Source organism: Hypomesus nipponensis, chromosome 12 (genome assembly GCF_054491055.1).
Source record: "Hypomesus nipponensis isolate SF chromosome 12, ASM5449105v1, whole genome shotgun sequence".
NCBI classification, from domain to species: domain Eukaryota; kingdom Metazoa; phylum Chordata; class Actinopteri; order Osmeriformes; family Osmeridae; genus Hypomesus; species Hypomesus nipponensis.
Genome location: NC_140372.1, coordinates 12,135,279 through 12,150,000, shown reverse-complemented (window position 1 = coordinate 12,150,000; position 14,722 = coordinate 12,135,279). Strand labels below are relative to the sequence as shown.

Below are 14,722 nucleotides of genomic sequence, written 5' to 3'. Positions count from 1 at the left end.
ATGAAGCAGGGCCTTCCTGTCCCCAAACAACTGGAGGAGACACAGAGAGAAAGACATAGAGATTCACTGAGAGAGAGAGAGAGAGAGAGATTCACTGAGAGAAAGAGAGAGAGAGAGAGAGAGAGAGAAAGAGACAGAACGACACTACAGAAGTAAAGGAGAAAGAAGTGGAGAACTTGGTGACTCAGAGTCTATTAGAGAGGGAGGGCCGAGCGAGGCTCTGTTCCATTAGTCCAGCTCCTACACAGTTTGCTCAGGGAGAATTACAGCACGCTTTAAGGCTATTAGCTATATAAATACTACAAGGAGCTCATATGGCATGACAGTCTGGTCTGGGCTATACTGGTCTGGGCTATCCTGGTATGTTCTGGGCTAGCCTGGTATGTTCTGGGCTAGCCTGGTATGGTCTGGGGTAGCCTGGTGTGGTCTGGACTATCCTGCCTGATCTGGCCTAGCCTGGTCTGGGCTATCCTGGCCTGGCCTAGCCTGGTCTGGTCTAACCTAGTCTGATCCAGACTATCCTGGTCTATCCTGGTCTGGTCTGGGCTGGTCTATCCTGGTATGGTCTGGTCTAACCTAGTCTGGCCTATCCTGGCCTGGTCTATCTCCAGGGGGTTCTGTGTGGAGTTTGCATGTTATCCAAATGCTCACATGGGTTTCCTCTGCTAATAACCCCTATTCACTAAAAACATGCAAGACGCTCTCCTGGCCAGGACATGGGAGAGCACCAGGGCATGGGAGAGCACCAGGGCATGGGGGAGCACCAGGGCATGGGAGAGCACCAGGGCATGGGAGAGCACCAGGGCATGGGAGAGCACCAGGGCATGGGGGAGCACCAGGGCATGGGGGAGCACCAGGGCATGGGAGAGCACCAGGGCATGGGAGAGCACCAGGGCATGGGAGAGCACCAGGGCATGGGGGAGCACCAGGGCATGGGGGAGCACCAGGGCATGGGAGAGCACCAGGGCATGGGAGAGCACCAGGGCATGGGAGAGCACCAGGGCATGGGAGAGCACCAGGGCATGGGAGAGCACCAGGGCATGGGGGAGCACCAGGGCATGGGGGAGCACCAGGACATGGGGGAGTGTGGACCACAGCGACACACACAGACACACGGACACGTGTCAAGGTGTAGAAGGGGAAACACCACCAGGAGAACAATGCCAGGAAGCAGGTTGGGAGGGAGAGGGGGAGGGAGAGGGGGACGGAGAATGGAGAACTTGGCAGCCATCCAAGCGGACAACTCGCAAAGCTACTCTCGCAGGGCGGGCCTCTCTCTCTCAAACACACAAGCACAAACAAACACACGAGCGCACACACACACACCTCGACGGCAGCCAGTTGAAGCACACTGCTCTGCTGTAGCACAATAGTGGGGCAGGGTCCTGGAGCGTGCCTGGGTGTCTGGCAGGGGTGGGGGAGACCATGCCCTCACTTAACCCCAGCCCCAACCCGGAGAGCCAGCTTTAGAGTGGATGCTTTCGGAAGAACCCAACTAGCAAAGCCACGGCCACCACCCCTGTGTCCATGCAGCTGACCGACATGATCCATCTTCTAAAAAGCCAATGAGGAGGCAGGCTTAAAGACGGCAAATCAGCAACTCTGCCTCCCTCCTATAGCCGGGCTTCAACCGAAAAGTCAAAGTTACTTTGACTTACGTCGTGCCAGGAATGTCAGTGAGGCGGGCAAATTGACCACAGCGCTGTTTTTTTTAACTTAGACCGAAGAACCGGTTCGTGCTCAACATCCACAGTTGGACATATCAGCCAAGATCTGTGTTTGTTTCATGCTAGGCCTACACCTACATTTAATACACGTCAGTTAAACAAGCCATCAATATCCCAAAATCGAAATCCACCCAGTTCTTCACCATGCTGGGACATTTCTTTCAAAGAGATGGCACTATATAGTAGATGTCTATGACTGCACCACAGGACAGAGGATACTGTGTCCACACAGTCATGGTTGAATTTCCAAACAGGCTACAAAACAAGGCGTTGGTCTCAGGAGTTAGGCCACAAAGGTATTTGCGTCGGTGTGGCGCAAGGTGAGAGGCATCTGAAACCTGAGGAATGCGCCTCTCTCTCTTTCTCTCTCTCGTGTCAGAGGTGGAAAAACAGAGAGGGGGGGGTCCTCCGTGACGTCAGGCATCCCAGTCGGGCTGGAATGTGACTGGATGACATTCCCTCAGGCGTCAGCGACATGGACCGCGCAGCGTCGCGTCAGTTTCACGTGACGGAAATCAATGACGTTGTCCGCGATCCGTTATTGGCCGTACCGACAAAGCTGCCTTTTTGGAACCCAGCCTGGACGATTTGACGGATAACCACCGACTCGGACCTCGCCCTTGTAGCTTCACCTCCTCTTGTCATCCAAGTATCAAACATCACCGGCTTTCCGGAACGGATCTTTCCTTTTGTTTTCGTGGCTGTGTGCCAGTCAGACGTTAGCACGCTGGAGTATGTCATTGGCCATGCAGAGACACACGGGTCTGGGAGCGGCTAGTCATGTCTGAAGAGCTGTTCACACCCACACACGGCCTGGATCCTAATGGACTAATGATCCTATTGTCTCAGTAGTGGAGGGGGCCTCCGGGGGGCACCCCAAACACACCCCAAACACACTGCTGGGGGGAGGTGGCCATTGTGACTGACACACACACACACACACAAGGGTGGAGCCAACCGTTCATCCCCTGAGGGAATTGCAGACACGGTTCCAGGCGGAGTCTGTGTGTGTGTGTGTGTGACATTGTGTGTGTAGCAGGGGGGTTAACAAGAGATCGACGGTGACAAATCAGCCGAGCATTCCCTCATTGGTCATACGTGACATCATTATCATGGCCTTCGCCCTTCACGCTATCATTTCACTCACTCACCCCCCCCCCCCTCTCCCCATCTACTCCTTCTCCTCAGCTCCCCCTCTCTCTCTCTCTCTCTCTCTCTCTCCCTCCCAGCGACCTCCTGTCGTTCTCTTTTCTACACGCGGTCATTACAGATGCAGGAAGATGTCGGCCCTGCTAAACCAGGCTTATCCGAGGCATCGCAGCATATGGCTACACATGCAAAGCAGAACCAACTGGTCTGTTCTGAGGTACTGTTTGTTAGTCTCCCCTTTGTTCCAGCAGTAATATGGTTGGGCTGTGGCGGCTGTGTGTGTGTGTGTGTGTGTGTGTGAGTGTGTGTAGGCGCAGGAGAACATCAGGGCTGCGGCTTCACTTCCCAAATGAATGAGAACAGGTTAAGTGGATGAGTGCGCACACATTACCATAATTCCCTGTTATTGTTAAGTGCTTTGACATAAACACAGTTCACCAGCCAGGGCCTGGATGTGAATGTTGGCAGAATGACGATGTTTAAGCCATCACTGTTGTGTGTCAAAGCCTCCAAGTCGAATTTGCAAGGAGGGTTCCGTTTTGTTCAAGACCGATATCTCAATTACCCTTGGTGGAAATAAGAGAGGATTGGAAACTGTGTCAAATCTTTGTGCAGTCTATTAAAGAAGGTATTTTGGTGACAGTGGGGTGTTATTCTAGTCTTGTAGTCCAGCCCACTACAGGATACTGAAGAAGGAGAGGGTGGGTGAGGTTGGAGAAAAGGTCTGTTGATGCTTTCAAACAGTACAACCTGCAGGCTACATTGTGTGTGTGTGTGTGTGTGTATTTCACAGCCCAGTCACCACCTGCGGCTTCATTCCGTCTGACAGGTTACGGTACACGCCGGCAAATTCCGCCACGCTTCCGTGCTTGGCGCCAGAGTTCGAGGCGTGCAGGAAGGAAGCCGAGGCGGATTGAACGGTCGACAACACGCGAAACATGAGACGACGTGCGAATCACTCCTCCCTTAAAACGCAATGGCGCTTTTGTGGAAGGTGCTCGGGAGTCCAGCTCCTAGCCACTAACGCCCGACCGTAACCCATCCGTCACACCCGACAATCAGCAATTAAATCAATCCAAGCCAATCAGTCACATCATCGATCTACGCTGGCAGGGTTGTCTAGCGTGGTGACCTCGAGACTCCTCTGCATGAAGGGTGGATTGGGGATTTGGGGGGGGGGGGGGGGGGCGGGTTGGTCTAGGCTTCTCTATGCAGCCCTGGTCTACTCAACTACGAGCAGCCCAAGAGATGGCAGAGAGAGATGGTGGGGGAGGGGGAGGGGGGGGGGGGTCTCCTGCCTCTCTCCAGCACGCCGACAACCGCACACAGGAAACCGCTCCGGGTCAGCGATTGGGCCACCATCAACCCGCATGAGTTCGGCAACAAGCAATATTTGTCCTCGTTTGAAAAACACGCACACACGCTTTCACTGAGTAACATTACCACTCTTCTAATCAAGCCTCAGGGGCAAAAAAAAAAACACACTCAAAAAAAACATAATAAAAACATCCCGAATATAAAGGAGGGTTTCTTTTTGTAATAAAGGCTCCAGTGATCCATCAGGGCTGGGGTGCTGTCTCTCTCAGAGCGCCAGCGTCATTAGCTGCTCCGTCACCGTTAGCGAGCAGCCCTGCTCCCGCTGATTAAAACGGCCCGGGGGGAGGAAGTGAACCAGGAAGAGACTGGCAGCCCATCCAACCGCAGCAGGGCTGAGACAAAGAGATCGTGTGCCCATTGGCCGAGGAGACAGCATTGTCCCGGATGGGGGGGGGCGGGGATATGGATACGTGTATTTGGGGCTTGCGGATTTGGTGAATACATCCGCAAAACGTTGGTTCTCAAAATTTGCGGATGACTCGCGTCGTCGTGGAGGCTCGGGTTCTCTCATTGTAGTCCCAAATCCTAATAGTAGCTTCTGGAGAAGTCAGGCTCCCAAGTCACGACCTCCCCGTTCTGGCTTGAGGCTCCAACGAACACTGTCCAAATGTAGCCCCCAGCTTGGGAACACCACAGCGGAGCCAAGCAGCACAGCACAGAGGCCCACAGCCCCACTGGAGCACTGCAGCCAGACGCGGGCTATTTCGGACACCACAAGAGCCGTGTGAGAAAACAAGAGGAAGCATTGAGGAGACGGTCTCCCTCGGGTCGCCGAGTCATTCCACACCAACGCTAATGTTAGCACTGGGGGCTAACGCCAGCCCTGGGGGCTACGGGTGGCCTGGACTCATCATAGAAACGACGGCTGTGTTTTTCGCGGCGGCGTTGTGGCGCTGCGTTGATGAAGGCTCATTTTGTGTGTTCGAACGATTCACAACCGGACGAGTCTTAAACTCCAATGAGTCATAACCCCAAGGAGTTACAGCCTAACCTCAAAGAGCCATTCCCCAAAGAGTCATAACCCACGCTGAGCGAGGCTTCATGATCAACCGCCCCCTCCCCGCAGCCAGGCAGGGGCATATGAGGTGAGGGCTCCCTGAGGTGAGGCAGTTGTCCTGGAGAGGATGGGGGGGGGGGCGGGCGGGGAGTGAGACCAGCGACAGCCAGGAATGACACCAGCCGCTCCCAGACTCTGCTAACAGAGCCAACAGCAGGCTGCCTCTGAATGTGTGGCTTAAAGTCCCTGGAGCAGAACTGTCATGTGTGCTAGAGAGAGAGACAGAGAGAGAGAGAGAGAGAGAGAGAGAGAGGAGAGAGAGAGAGAGAGAGAGACAGAGAGAGAGAGAGAGAGAGAGACAGAGAGAGAGAGAGAGAGAGAGAGAGAGAGAGAGAGAGAGAGAGAGAGAGAGAGAGAGAGAGAGAGAGAGAGAGAGAGAGAGAGGGAGAGAGGGAGGGAGAGAAGGAGAGAATAAGAGAGAGAGAGTGGACAGACAGTGAAAGAGAGAGCAACAGAGACCTCGCATGCGTCGACAAGCCCGGTCGACGCTCGTGTGGGTTTCTTCACCGAGATCCGAATGATGAGGGAATCGGGCCACAGCAGCACCGTGCATGTGTGCGCCAGCCGCCCCCCACCCCCCCCCCCCCCCGACGCGACGGCCCCTGACCAGAGACAAGGCACGCACAGTTCCCCAGCCGGGGGCCGGCCCAACAGATGCAGGTCCACGGCTGCGTGGGAATGGACCAGCGCCATCTCCTCTCCCCCTATCAGCTCTCCAGACACCCAGAGCGCTCCAAATCGCCCTGGCACGCCATGCTGCCTTCCGACGCCGGGCCTATCTGGGCTCCCAGGGTCCCTGGGACCACTCCCCCCCCCCCCCCCCCCCGTCAGATACCGACCTGTGTTTGGCCAGGCAAACAAGGAAAGGCTGCACAGGGGGGGACGAAGATACAATGCAGAGTTCTTATCGTGGGAAGGGGGGTGGGGGGGGGGGGGGCTACACAGAAGGATGTTGTGCGCCTCGGGCCAATGTACCGTGCCGGCTATCCGTTGCCGCAGTGGAACACGCGTTCTCCAGCTCTCGACTTGATTTGGCAGCTGCCTCGGTAGCTGCGGTTAGTTATGCAAAGTGAAAACGGTAAACTGATCTTGGTTATCTTGGCCTCTCTCTCTCTCTCTCTCTGCTCCTCTCTCCCTCTGCCTTTCCACTCCTCTCTCTCTCCCTCCACCCCCTCTCTCTCTCTGCTGGAGGGTTGAGACCTCGCGTTTCGACTCCACTTCTGCTGACACGGCGCGCCTCGCTACCTCGTCCCAGCGGGCCAACATGCGTGACACACAAGACATGGGGAACATGACAAGGCCACACACCCCACAACGCAACACACACACCCCACAACACAACACACACACCACACACACACCGCCCCCGTCCTGTTCCACCGTACTGTAGCATCTGGCTATCCCCTGAGCATGAAACCCCAGCCTTAATCTACTGTATTACAAACAAACTCAGTGACTCCTTCACACACACACATAGACAAACACTGACCTCATATCAGTTTTTTAAATCAGTTCAAAACACGCACACACTGGGCCGTATGCCCTGCGCTTTTATCCCCATCCGAAAAAACTCCTAAAAGCTTCCTCTAGCTAACTAGTCCTGCCCCTCCTAAACACTAATGACCAAGCGCCCATCACACACACACACACACACAGACAGCATGTGGAAGCACGGGGGGTGATTAGGCGTCCATTTAATCGGAGGGATGAGCTGGTGGTCATCCACGACCCGGGATTAGACAGCCTTAGTAACCTATAGGGGGTCTTGGCCTCAGCCTCTACTCACAGACAGAGTAGCAGAGAGACAGGTAGACACGAGAGACAGACAGGTCGACTGATCACCAGGACTTAGGGGGATGAGAGACAAGAGTCTAAAGATAAAAGACAAAAGATACGCTCCACGTAGACAGAAGGGACAGAATAACCTATTTCCCAGCGCACCGTGCCAGCGACCTTGCCTGCGACGTCCGTGCAACACGTTGCGACAGAGAGCGACGGCAGCGGGTCCAGTCCTCTCGGCGCTCGTCGGGCCTCTCGCTCCGCTCTCTCCGGGGCGAGCGCTGGATGTCGCCATCCTGATGCACGGCCGCCCGCGCGCGCGTGTGTGCTCTTTAGAGTAAAGGACGCGGTTGGTAGGGAGAGGGGTAGAGGGGGACAGGGCAGGGGGGGTTGCTGTTGATGCCGTTCGTTTGGGGATTTGGAGGCTGCTGCATCAGCGAGTGTCCTTGCCGTCGCCCTCCGGTGGATTTGAGCGTTACATAAGGGCATTAGCCCTCGCGAAGTGGCGTTCTCTGCGTGTTGGCTCGCTAGCCCTCGGCAAGATTAGGCTAGAGCTGTGCCCCTGTGCCGAGGAGAAGAGCAAACACAAACACACACGCTCGCGCCAGCAGCCTCCACACCATGGCAGGGTGAGAAGTAAAGAGGCCATGACTGGAGGGTGGGGGGGGGGCGGGGGGAAACAAAGAGTCGAAATACACGCACACATTCAAGGTCGCTTTTATCAGTGCTAGGAATGTGCTGCACCCCGTCCTCTATATTGCCTCTGAAAACCCCTCAACACACACACACACACACACACACCATCACACCCAGAACATGAATTTGAGGGCTGAAACGGAAAGGAGGGGTGGAATGTCAACTAGAGGCAGCGTCTGAGGGAGGGAAGGCATTGGGGGAGGGGAGGAGGGGGGAAGGAGGAGAAGAGGGGAGGAGTGGGGGAGGGAGAGGGAAGGAGGAGAGTAGGGGAGGAGAGGAGTGGGGGAGGGGAAGGAGGAGAAGAGGGGAGGAGTAGGGGAGGGAGAGGGAAGGAAGAGAGGAGAGTAGGGGAGGAGAGGAGTGGGGGAGGGGAGGGGAGGGGAAGGAGGAGAGGAGGAGTGGGGGAGGGAGAGGGAAGGAGGAGAGGAAGCCAAGCAGTGAGGTGCTGTGTAGGCCTGTCCTCCAGCAATGCCCTCTCTCCCCCCCCCCCCCAACACACACACACACCGAAGCTCCGACTCATGATCTTTAACCTCAGAATGACCCGTGATTGCAACCACGGGGCGACACAGTGGTCAGCTAATAAGCAAAGAAAGGGGGGGCATTGTGTGGTGTGTCTGTTGTGTGTGTGTGTGTGTGTGTGTGTGTGTGTTGGACAGTCCCAGCTGCCCTCATTCACAAGCCCTCATTGAGGAGAGACAGGACTCCATGACGTGAACACATCGAGCCAGCGGAGCAGTACGAGGCCCAAAGGTCCAGCTCTGAAGACAAGCCTACGCTCTGGGAAACCCCCCCGGTCAGGCTGCAGGCCTAGCAGCAGTTGGCTCCATGGATCAGGGGCCAGTACATTTCCTGAGCTCCACTGGTTCTCAGCCACGGTTGGTTCCCCACAGCAAGATTTGTCTATTTGATACAGTCATATCTCCCTCTCCCTCTCCCTCCCCCTCTCTCCCCCTCTCTCCCCCCCTCTCTCTCTCTCTCGTCTACATGACTGAAGCAGACCACAGTGGAGCTGTTGTTGTGGGGTGATGGGGGGATTGCACACACACACGCACGCACGCACACACACACACACACACACAGAGAGAGAGAACCAGTCAAGAGAACGCAGAGCAGCATCGACGGACACGCAGGGGGAGGAGAGGAGTTCAGTTCGCCAGTTCAAGACCTTCCCCTCGGAAGCTCCCCTCAGAACAACCTTCCTCCTCTCGTCCGCCCTCATCAGGGGGAACAAAAGGCCGCATCGCCCCCCCCCGCATCGCCCCCCCCCCCCCCCCCGCTGGAAGGGAGCGCTGGCACGGCTAGCGGAGCAGGCAGCTGCAGGCTCCAGAGGAAGTCTCCCTCTCATCCATCCTCTCCTGGCTCGCATAGGAGTTTCTTCCCATTGTGCCCATTGTAGGGCCGCGGCTCAGATATCACTGAGTACTGAGAATGTGTGTGTGTGTGTGTAAACTGCTGTGTGCGTGTACGAGTATGTGCGAGCGAGGGCATGCTCGAGAGAGAGAGAGCACGGCACATCAAAGCAGTTGTAGCTCAAATGATGCTCAGCATATCTAAGTGAACGTGCATTACATGAAGAGCGCTGCGAAATACATGAGAGAGAGAGAGAGAGAGAGAGAGAGAGAGACAGAGAGAGAGAGAGAGAGAGACAGAGACAGAGAGAGAGAGAGAGAGAGAGAGAGAGAGAGAGAGAGACAGAGAGACAGAGAGACAGAGAGACAGAGAGACAGAGAGAGACAGAGAGAGAGAGAGAGAGAGAGAGAGAGAGAGAGAGAGAGAGAGAGAGAGAGAGAGAGAGAGACAGAGAGAGACAGAGAGAGACAGAGAGAGACAGAGAGAGACAGAGAGAGACAGAGAGAGACAGAGAGAGACAGAGACAGAGACAGAGAGACAGAGAGAGAGACAGAGAGAGACAGAGAGAGACAGAGAGAGACAGAGAGAGTCAGTCAATATGCAGCACGCCAATGATGTGACCTAGTGAGGGTGTGTGGAAGTGTGTGTGTGTGCGCACATCTCGGTGTGTGTGATAGGAGCTCTGTGAGGAGGTTAGCAAGATGGGCGACTCCTCTGGGTATCCTCGCTTAAGACACACACACACACACACACGGCTGCCTTTTGACACGCATGTCCCACACATTACTTCTGCATGGCTGTGGATGTAGGTCACAAACACACTACCCCCCGCCGTTCATACACACACACACACATTCTGTATACACTCCTACTGTAACCGGCACTGACTCACACCCATAGCCTGCACTACACCTCACACACACACACACGCACATGTATAAGTACAAAAGCACACTGAAACTATAACCCACACCCGTAACCCCAGTGACACGCCCCACCCCCAAGACACACACACACACACTCACTCACTTCCACCTGACACCATGAACCACTAAAAGTGCGCAGAGTGGTTGGGGCAGGAGGGGAGCTAGCCAGTGCTGGGGTGGGTTGGAGTTCGTATATGTGCCCCAAAAAAAGGGACACCCAGTGACAGTGCGTTCGTTCAGTTGACAGACACCCCCCCCCCCTCCCCCCCCCTCCTCCCCTAACCCCCCTCCTCCTCACCCCTCTGGGGCCTGGGCACACCCAGCCAACACCCAGCACCACAGCACCCAGACACGACACGTTCAGAGGCTGTGTCATGCTAACGGGAGAGGATCCAGTACCCCCAACAGCAGTTGACCCTCGGCAGGCCCCCCCCCCTCCCTCCCGAGCCCCTCCCAGGCTGCGGCCTGCTTGCTGAGGTGGCCCGTTACGACTCGAAGGGGTCTCAGGAATTCCAGAAATGTCGACGCGCCCCCCCCCCACCACACTCACAAGACTGGGTGCCATCCAAACCAGTTCATTAGAGCTGCTGTCTAGTGGGGGGGGGGGGGGGGGAGTAGCTGGCTTCATTGTTTCGAGGAGGCATTGTAGACCTCGCTAGTATACAATGACTGTATATTACTGTCGTTTGCATCATTAGGGGCGACTCTTTACACTGACAAGACAAACACACACACACTTTAGGTCCTACCAGCTTCCACTAGGCAGTAGAGCTTCGAGCGAGTCAGTTCATTCAAGCATGACCCCCAAAGTCAGCCCGTTCCAGCAGAGCTCGATCACGACCCAGCCCCCTTGTCAGATAAACCAGGCCCAACTCGGCCAGAAGGGGGTTTGGTTTGGTCTCACACTCTACCAGGCAGACCCAGGACCATGGCGACTGGAGGGAAGCTGTGGGTAGGAGCCGTTTTGGGATGGGGGGGTCTACTAGCCCTGCATGGAAACATGCCTACTTCCTCTATCACATATCCCTTCACACAGGAAAGAGGTATGAGACATAAAGAATCTGAAAGAACCGAGGCAGAGGGGAGAGAGAGAGACAGAGAGGGAGAGAGAGTGTAACAAGAAAAGACTCCTACGGAGGACGTCAGAGGACATGCCAACGGACTCCGGCTTTTCCCTCACCTCCCCCTCCTCTCCTTCCATGTGTGCACCACCTGCATGGCATTATCTGCTGCACACGGAGAGACTTACGGGGCTGCCAGAGAGCCAGAGACAACAGCCCGCTCTAATGAAAGGCAAACGTCGGCGGAATCCATTAGCTGAGCAACCAAACATCGCCCTCCTGTCCAAAACAAATACCTGCCCTCCCCCGTCACACCCAGAGCCACCCACAGGCCCGGGGAGTCAAGGCTCCGGGAGCTTGACGCACAGCCGACAGTCAGACTCGCCGTGGGAGAGGAGTCTTGCGTGTTTTGAGCGGGGCAACCTCGAGCGTGAGGGACAGGAAGTACTAAGTAGAGGTACGAATTGAAAACTGGGGAGTAAAATAAAACACACACACATACAAAGAGACGCGCGAGAGAGATGGGAGAACGTCCGTTACCGTCGGCCTGGCTGCCGTTCATGCTCTCCGTGCTGGACTGGGAGCCGGCCCCGCCCCGCCTCCCGGGGCCCCTCCGGAGGGGCCGGGCGCTGCTGGGGCTCCCCAGCGGCGTGGACGTGGCCCCGCCGCCGCCGCCGCCGTCCCTCCGGGAGAAGATGCCACTGAAGAAGCGCACCAGGCGCCTCTCGTGGCCGCTGGAGCGCCCGCCGGCCCCGCGCAGGAAGCCCTCCTTCTCCGCCGCGCTCTTCTCCGACAGCTGCAGCAGGTCGCTGTTGTCCAGCGTGCGGTTCTTGCCGCGGGCGCGCTCCCGCCGGCCCGCTTCCTCCAGCGCCGGGTCGGCCCGGTTCAACACGGCGCCCACCTCCAGGGTGTTCCTCTTCCTCTCCGGCGGGTCCGACTCGCCGTAGCTGGGGTTCCGGAGGACCGTAGCGTCGGCGGCGACGGGCTCGTCGGCCCCTCCTGCGGCTCCTCCTCCGCGGGCCGCCTCGTCGCGGCCGATGCAGCCGGAGCTGCTGTGGTGCTTGTCCCGGGAGAGGGCGCGGATGCGCAGCAGCTCGCCGCCCGTCCAGTGGCGGAAGCTGAAGCTGCGGCGCAGCAGGCTCGGGTGTCGCTTCAGGGGGGGGGGGTCTCGGGGGAGGGGGCGCCGGGGGCCGCCTTGCCGTTGCTCTTGGGCGGCCTGGCGTCGCCGGGCGCCTCCGAGGTTCTCTCTTCCGTGCTCTTGGCCTTGAGGAGGCGCTTCTTTTTGTGGACGCCGCCGTTCTCGCCGTTGGCGGCGGGCGCTTGCGAGGTCGGGTCCTGCTCGGTGCGGGGATCTCCCCGAATCCTGTCCGTGTCAGCCCCTTCCTGTGGCCCACCTACCCCGTCATGCGCGTTCTGGCTCTGTGGAGAAATGTTTTCCAAAGTTCCCTTACCATCTCCTGTCACGGGGCTGGTCGCCGTTTCTTTTAGATCCTTGTGTAAATGATGCACCTTCCTGGATAATTTGAGTCTCCCCAGCTCCAGCTGGCCAGTGCTAAACGTCCTGAAATTCCTCATGTTGTTGTGCGAGGAGAATTCGTCCGATTCATCATCGACCTCTCTCAACTCCTCGAGCAAGCAGCTTCTCTGAATCTCCGAGGAGCCCTCGCGACGGTAAGCGCCCACTTTGGGATTCTCAATGCGTCGCTGCGCCGAAGCGCTTCCATCCTGCAAGCTTTCTTTTTTAACCAAGGTGAGAGAGATCCGGTACACGGTTTTCCTTTGTGGCGTTCCTCGATCCATACTGTCAGTGTAGTTACCGTCAAGTAGGTACATTCTTTAGAGGCATGAATTGAAATACACTGAATACACAAGTGAGACAGACGCGACTCTGTGAAGACAGATGGTATTCACCGGCGCTCCGAAGACGTAAGATTATAACTGGCAATGACTGGAAAGGAATATTCCTATTCATACCAATATCTGCAGTAAATAAATACTGAACTGACTTTCTTTCGCTTATCCGGATGTTAAATTCACTGATTAATACAGCGATGTAAATTGCAACCTAGTGAATTTCAGCTGAAAACAAACAAGCGTCTTCATTTAGCGCATGTCCGGCTTCGCGAGCTGCGAGGCTTCCATCAAAATTCCTACCGTCCTGTCAAAATATACTTTTCCCAGAGTGATGTAGGCCTAATCCACTCATTCCAAAACCACTCTGACATTAGGGTCCTGGAAATTGTGAAGTTATTGCTGTAATATCATCCTCGACTGTCCACCCCTTATTTTAGAAAACACATTATTTCCACCACTGTATTCCAATCGGAGTGCGACGTCTCCCATTGTGTTCGCGCATCTCCCGCAGCGAAACCAGCTTGCTCTCTAGCACTGATTAAGTGGTTTTGTTTTCATCGCTGTATATCCGATTGTGATTCAAATGAGAGGAATTGACATGCGAAACCAAGCTCCACTCTCACTGACAATTATCCACAGAAACGGAGAAACGTAGCCACCGTCCCGTATCCCTTTTTCCTCTCTCTCCTCACTTCACACTCAAGAGAGGGACACGGATCATCCAGCAGAAGAGCATACCAGAAACAAAACACGGAACACGGCTTGGAACGGATCGACATGCACTTTTAAACATAGGTCTTTCACAAAATATCTTATTTGCAAATTGATAAGCACTTACTACATTTCGGGGAAATAAATGAATATGAAAGCCAGCTGTGTGGGTCAAAATTAAGACGATAACAGGCTAATGAAAATGTATTACGGAACTTTGAAATCCACGACGGGTTTTCCAGCTATTAACGATATGCATGGGGGTGGAGCATGCCCCCTTTCTTTCTGTCTATCAAGATCTTTAAAGCCCACCCGCGCTGGCCTACCTACACAAATGATAGGGATAGTGATGAAAAGAGTGTATTCACCTGCAAGCGTAACATCTGTCGCATAAAGTTAAATATTGATTAACGCACTCATGCGCCAAATCAACGGGCCAATATAATAAAAGTAAATGTGATTTTTCCAACAGTTTGACAAGCTGCCAAATTCAACAACGTCAATCTCCAAACCCGTTTTTAATTTTTTAAAGTAGAATCTTCCGAATAAACATAGGCGTATCCTTCAAATACAAATTAACATCCACTCAAATTGTGTTTCTGGCGTGATATCAAACAACTAGCTTGCACTGGGTCTCAATAAGGCTTCTAAACACACATAAAGATAAACAAACAAGTTCTGAAGTGTCCGCGCCCTCCAAACACAAACACACCTCAGCCCTTTCCTCCAGCTAGTTATCCCGCTCTTTCACCCTTTCCTCTGTCTCCAGAGAGGGGTGGTGGGTGTTGGAGATTACTTCTTATCTCCACCCGCAATCCCCACAGCCTCTCCCTTTCGCCTTCAAATTCGGCCTGACATTTTCTGGATCATTCAGATTAAGGGAGATTAGAGAAGGCTGATGAGCACCTTACTCTTTCCCTGATATTCCACACACACCATCTTTTCATCCTGCCAGTTCTTCCATTCCGCTCTGTCACTCGCTCCTTGAGAATACAGAGAGAGGGGTGGGGGGAGGATTTGGAACTGCAGTAT

General features: G+C 55.1%; 1 protein-coding gene across 1 annotated transcript in view; it reads right to left on the bottom strand.

Annotated features, from left to right (window-relative positions):
- LOC146261142 (arf-GAP with GTPase, ANK repeat and PH domain-containing protein 1-like) overlaps positions 1–13,814 on the bottom strand; it is an 84,116-nt gene extending 70,302 nt beyond the window's left edge. The window contains 2 exon segments of the mRNA XM_084668113.1: positions 11,666–12,287; positions 12,290–13,814. Of these exon segments, the coding sequence (XP_084524239.1) occupies positions 11,666–12,287; positions 12,290–12,958 (1,291 nt within the window). The 5' untranslated portion in view covers positions 12,959–13,814.
- Between the last annotated feature and the right edge of the window lie 908 nt (positions 13,815–14,722).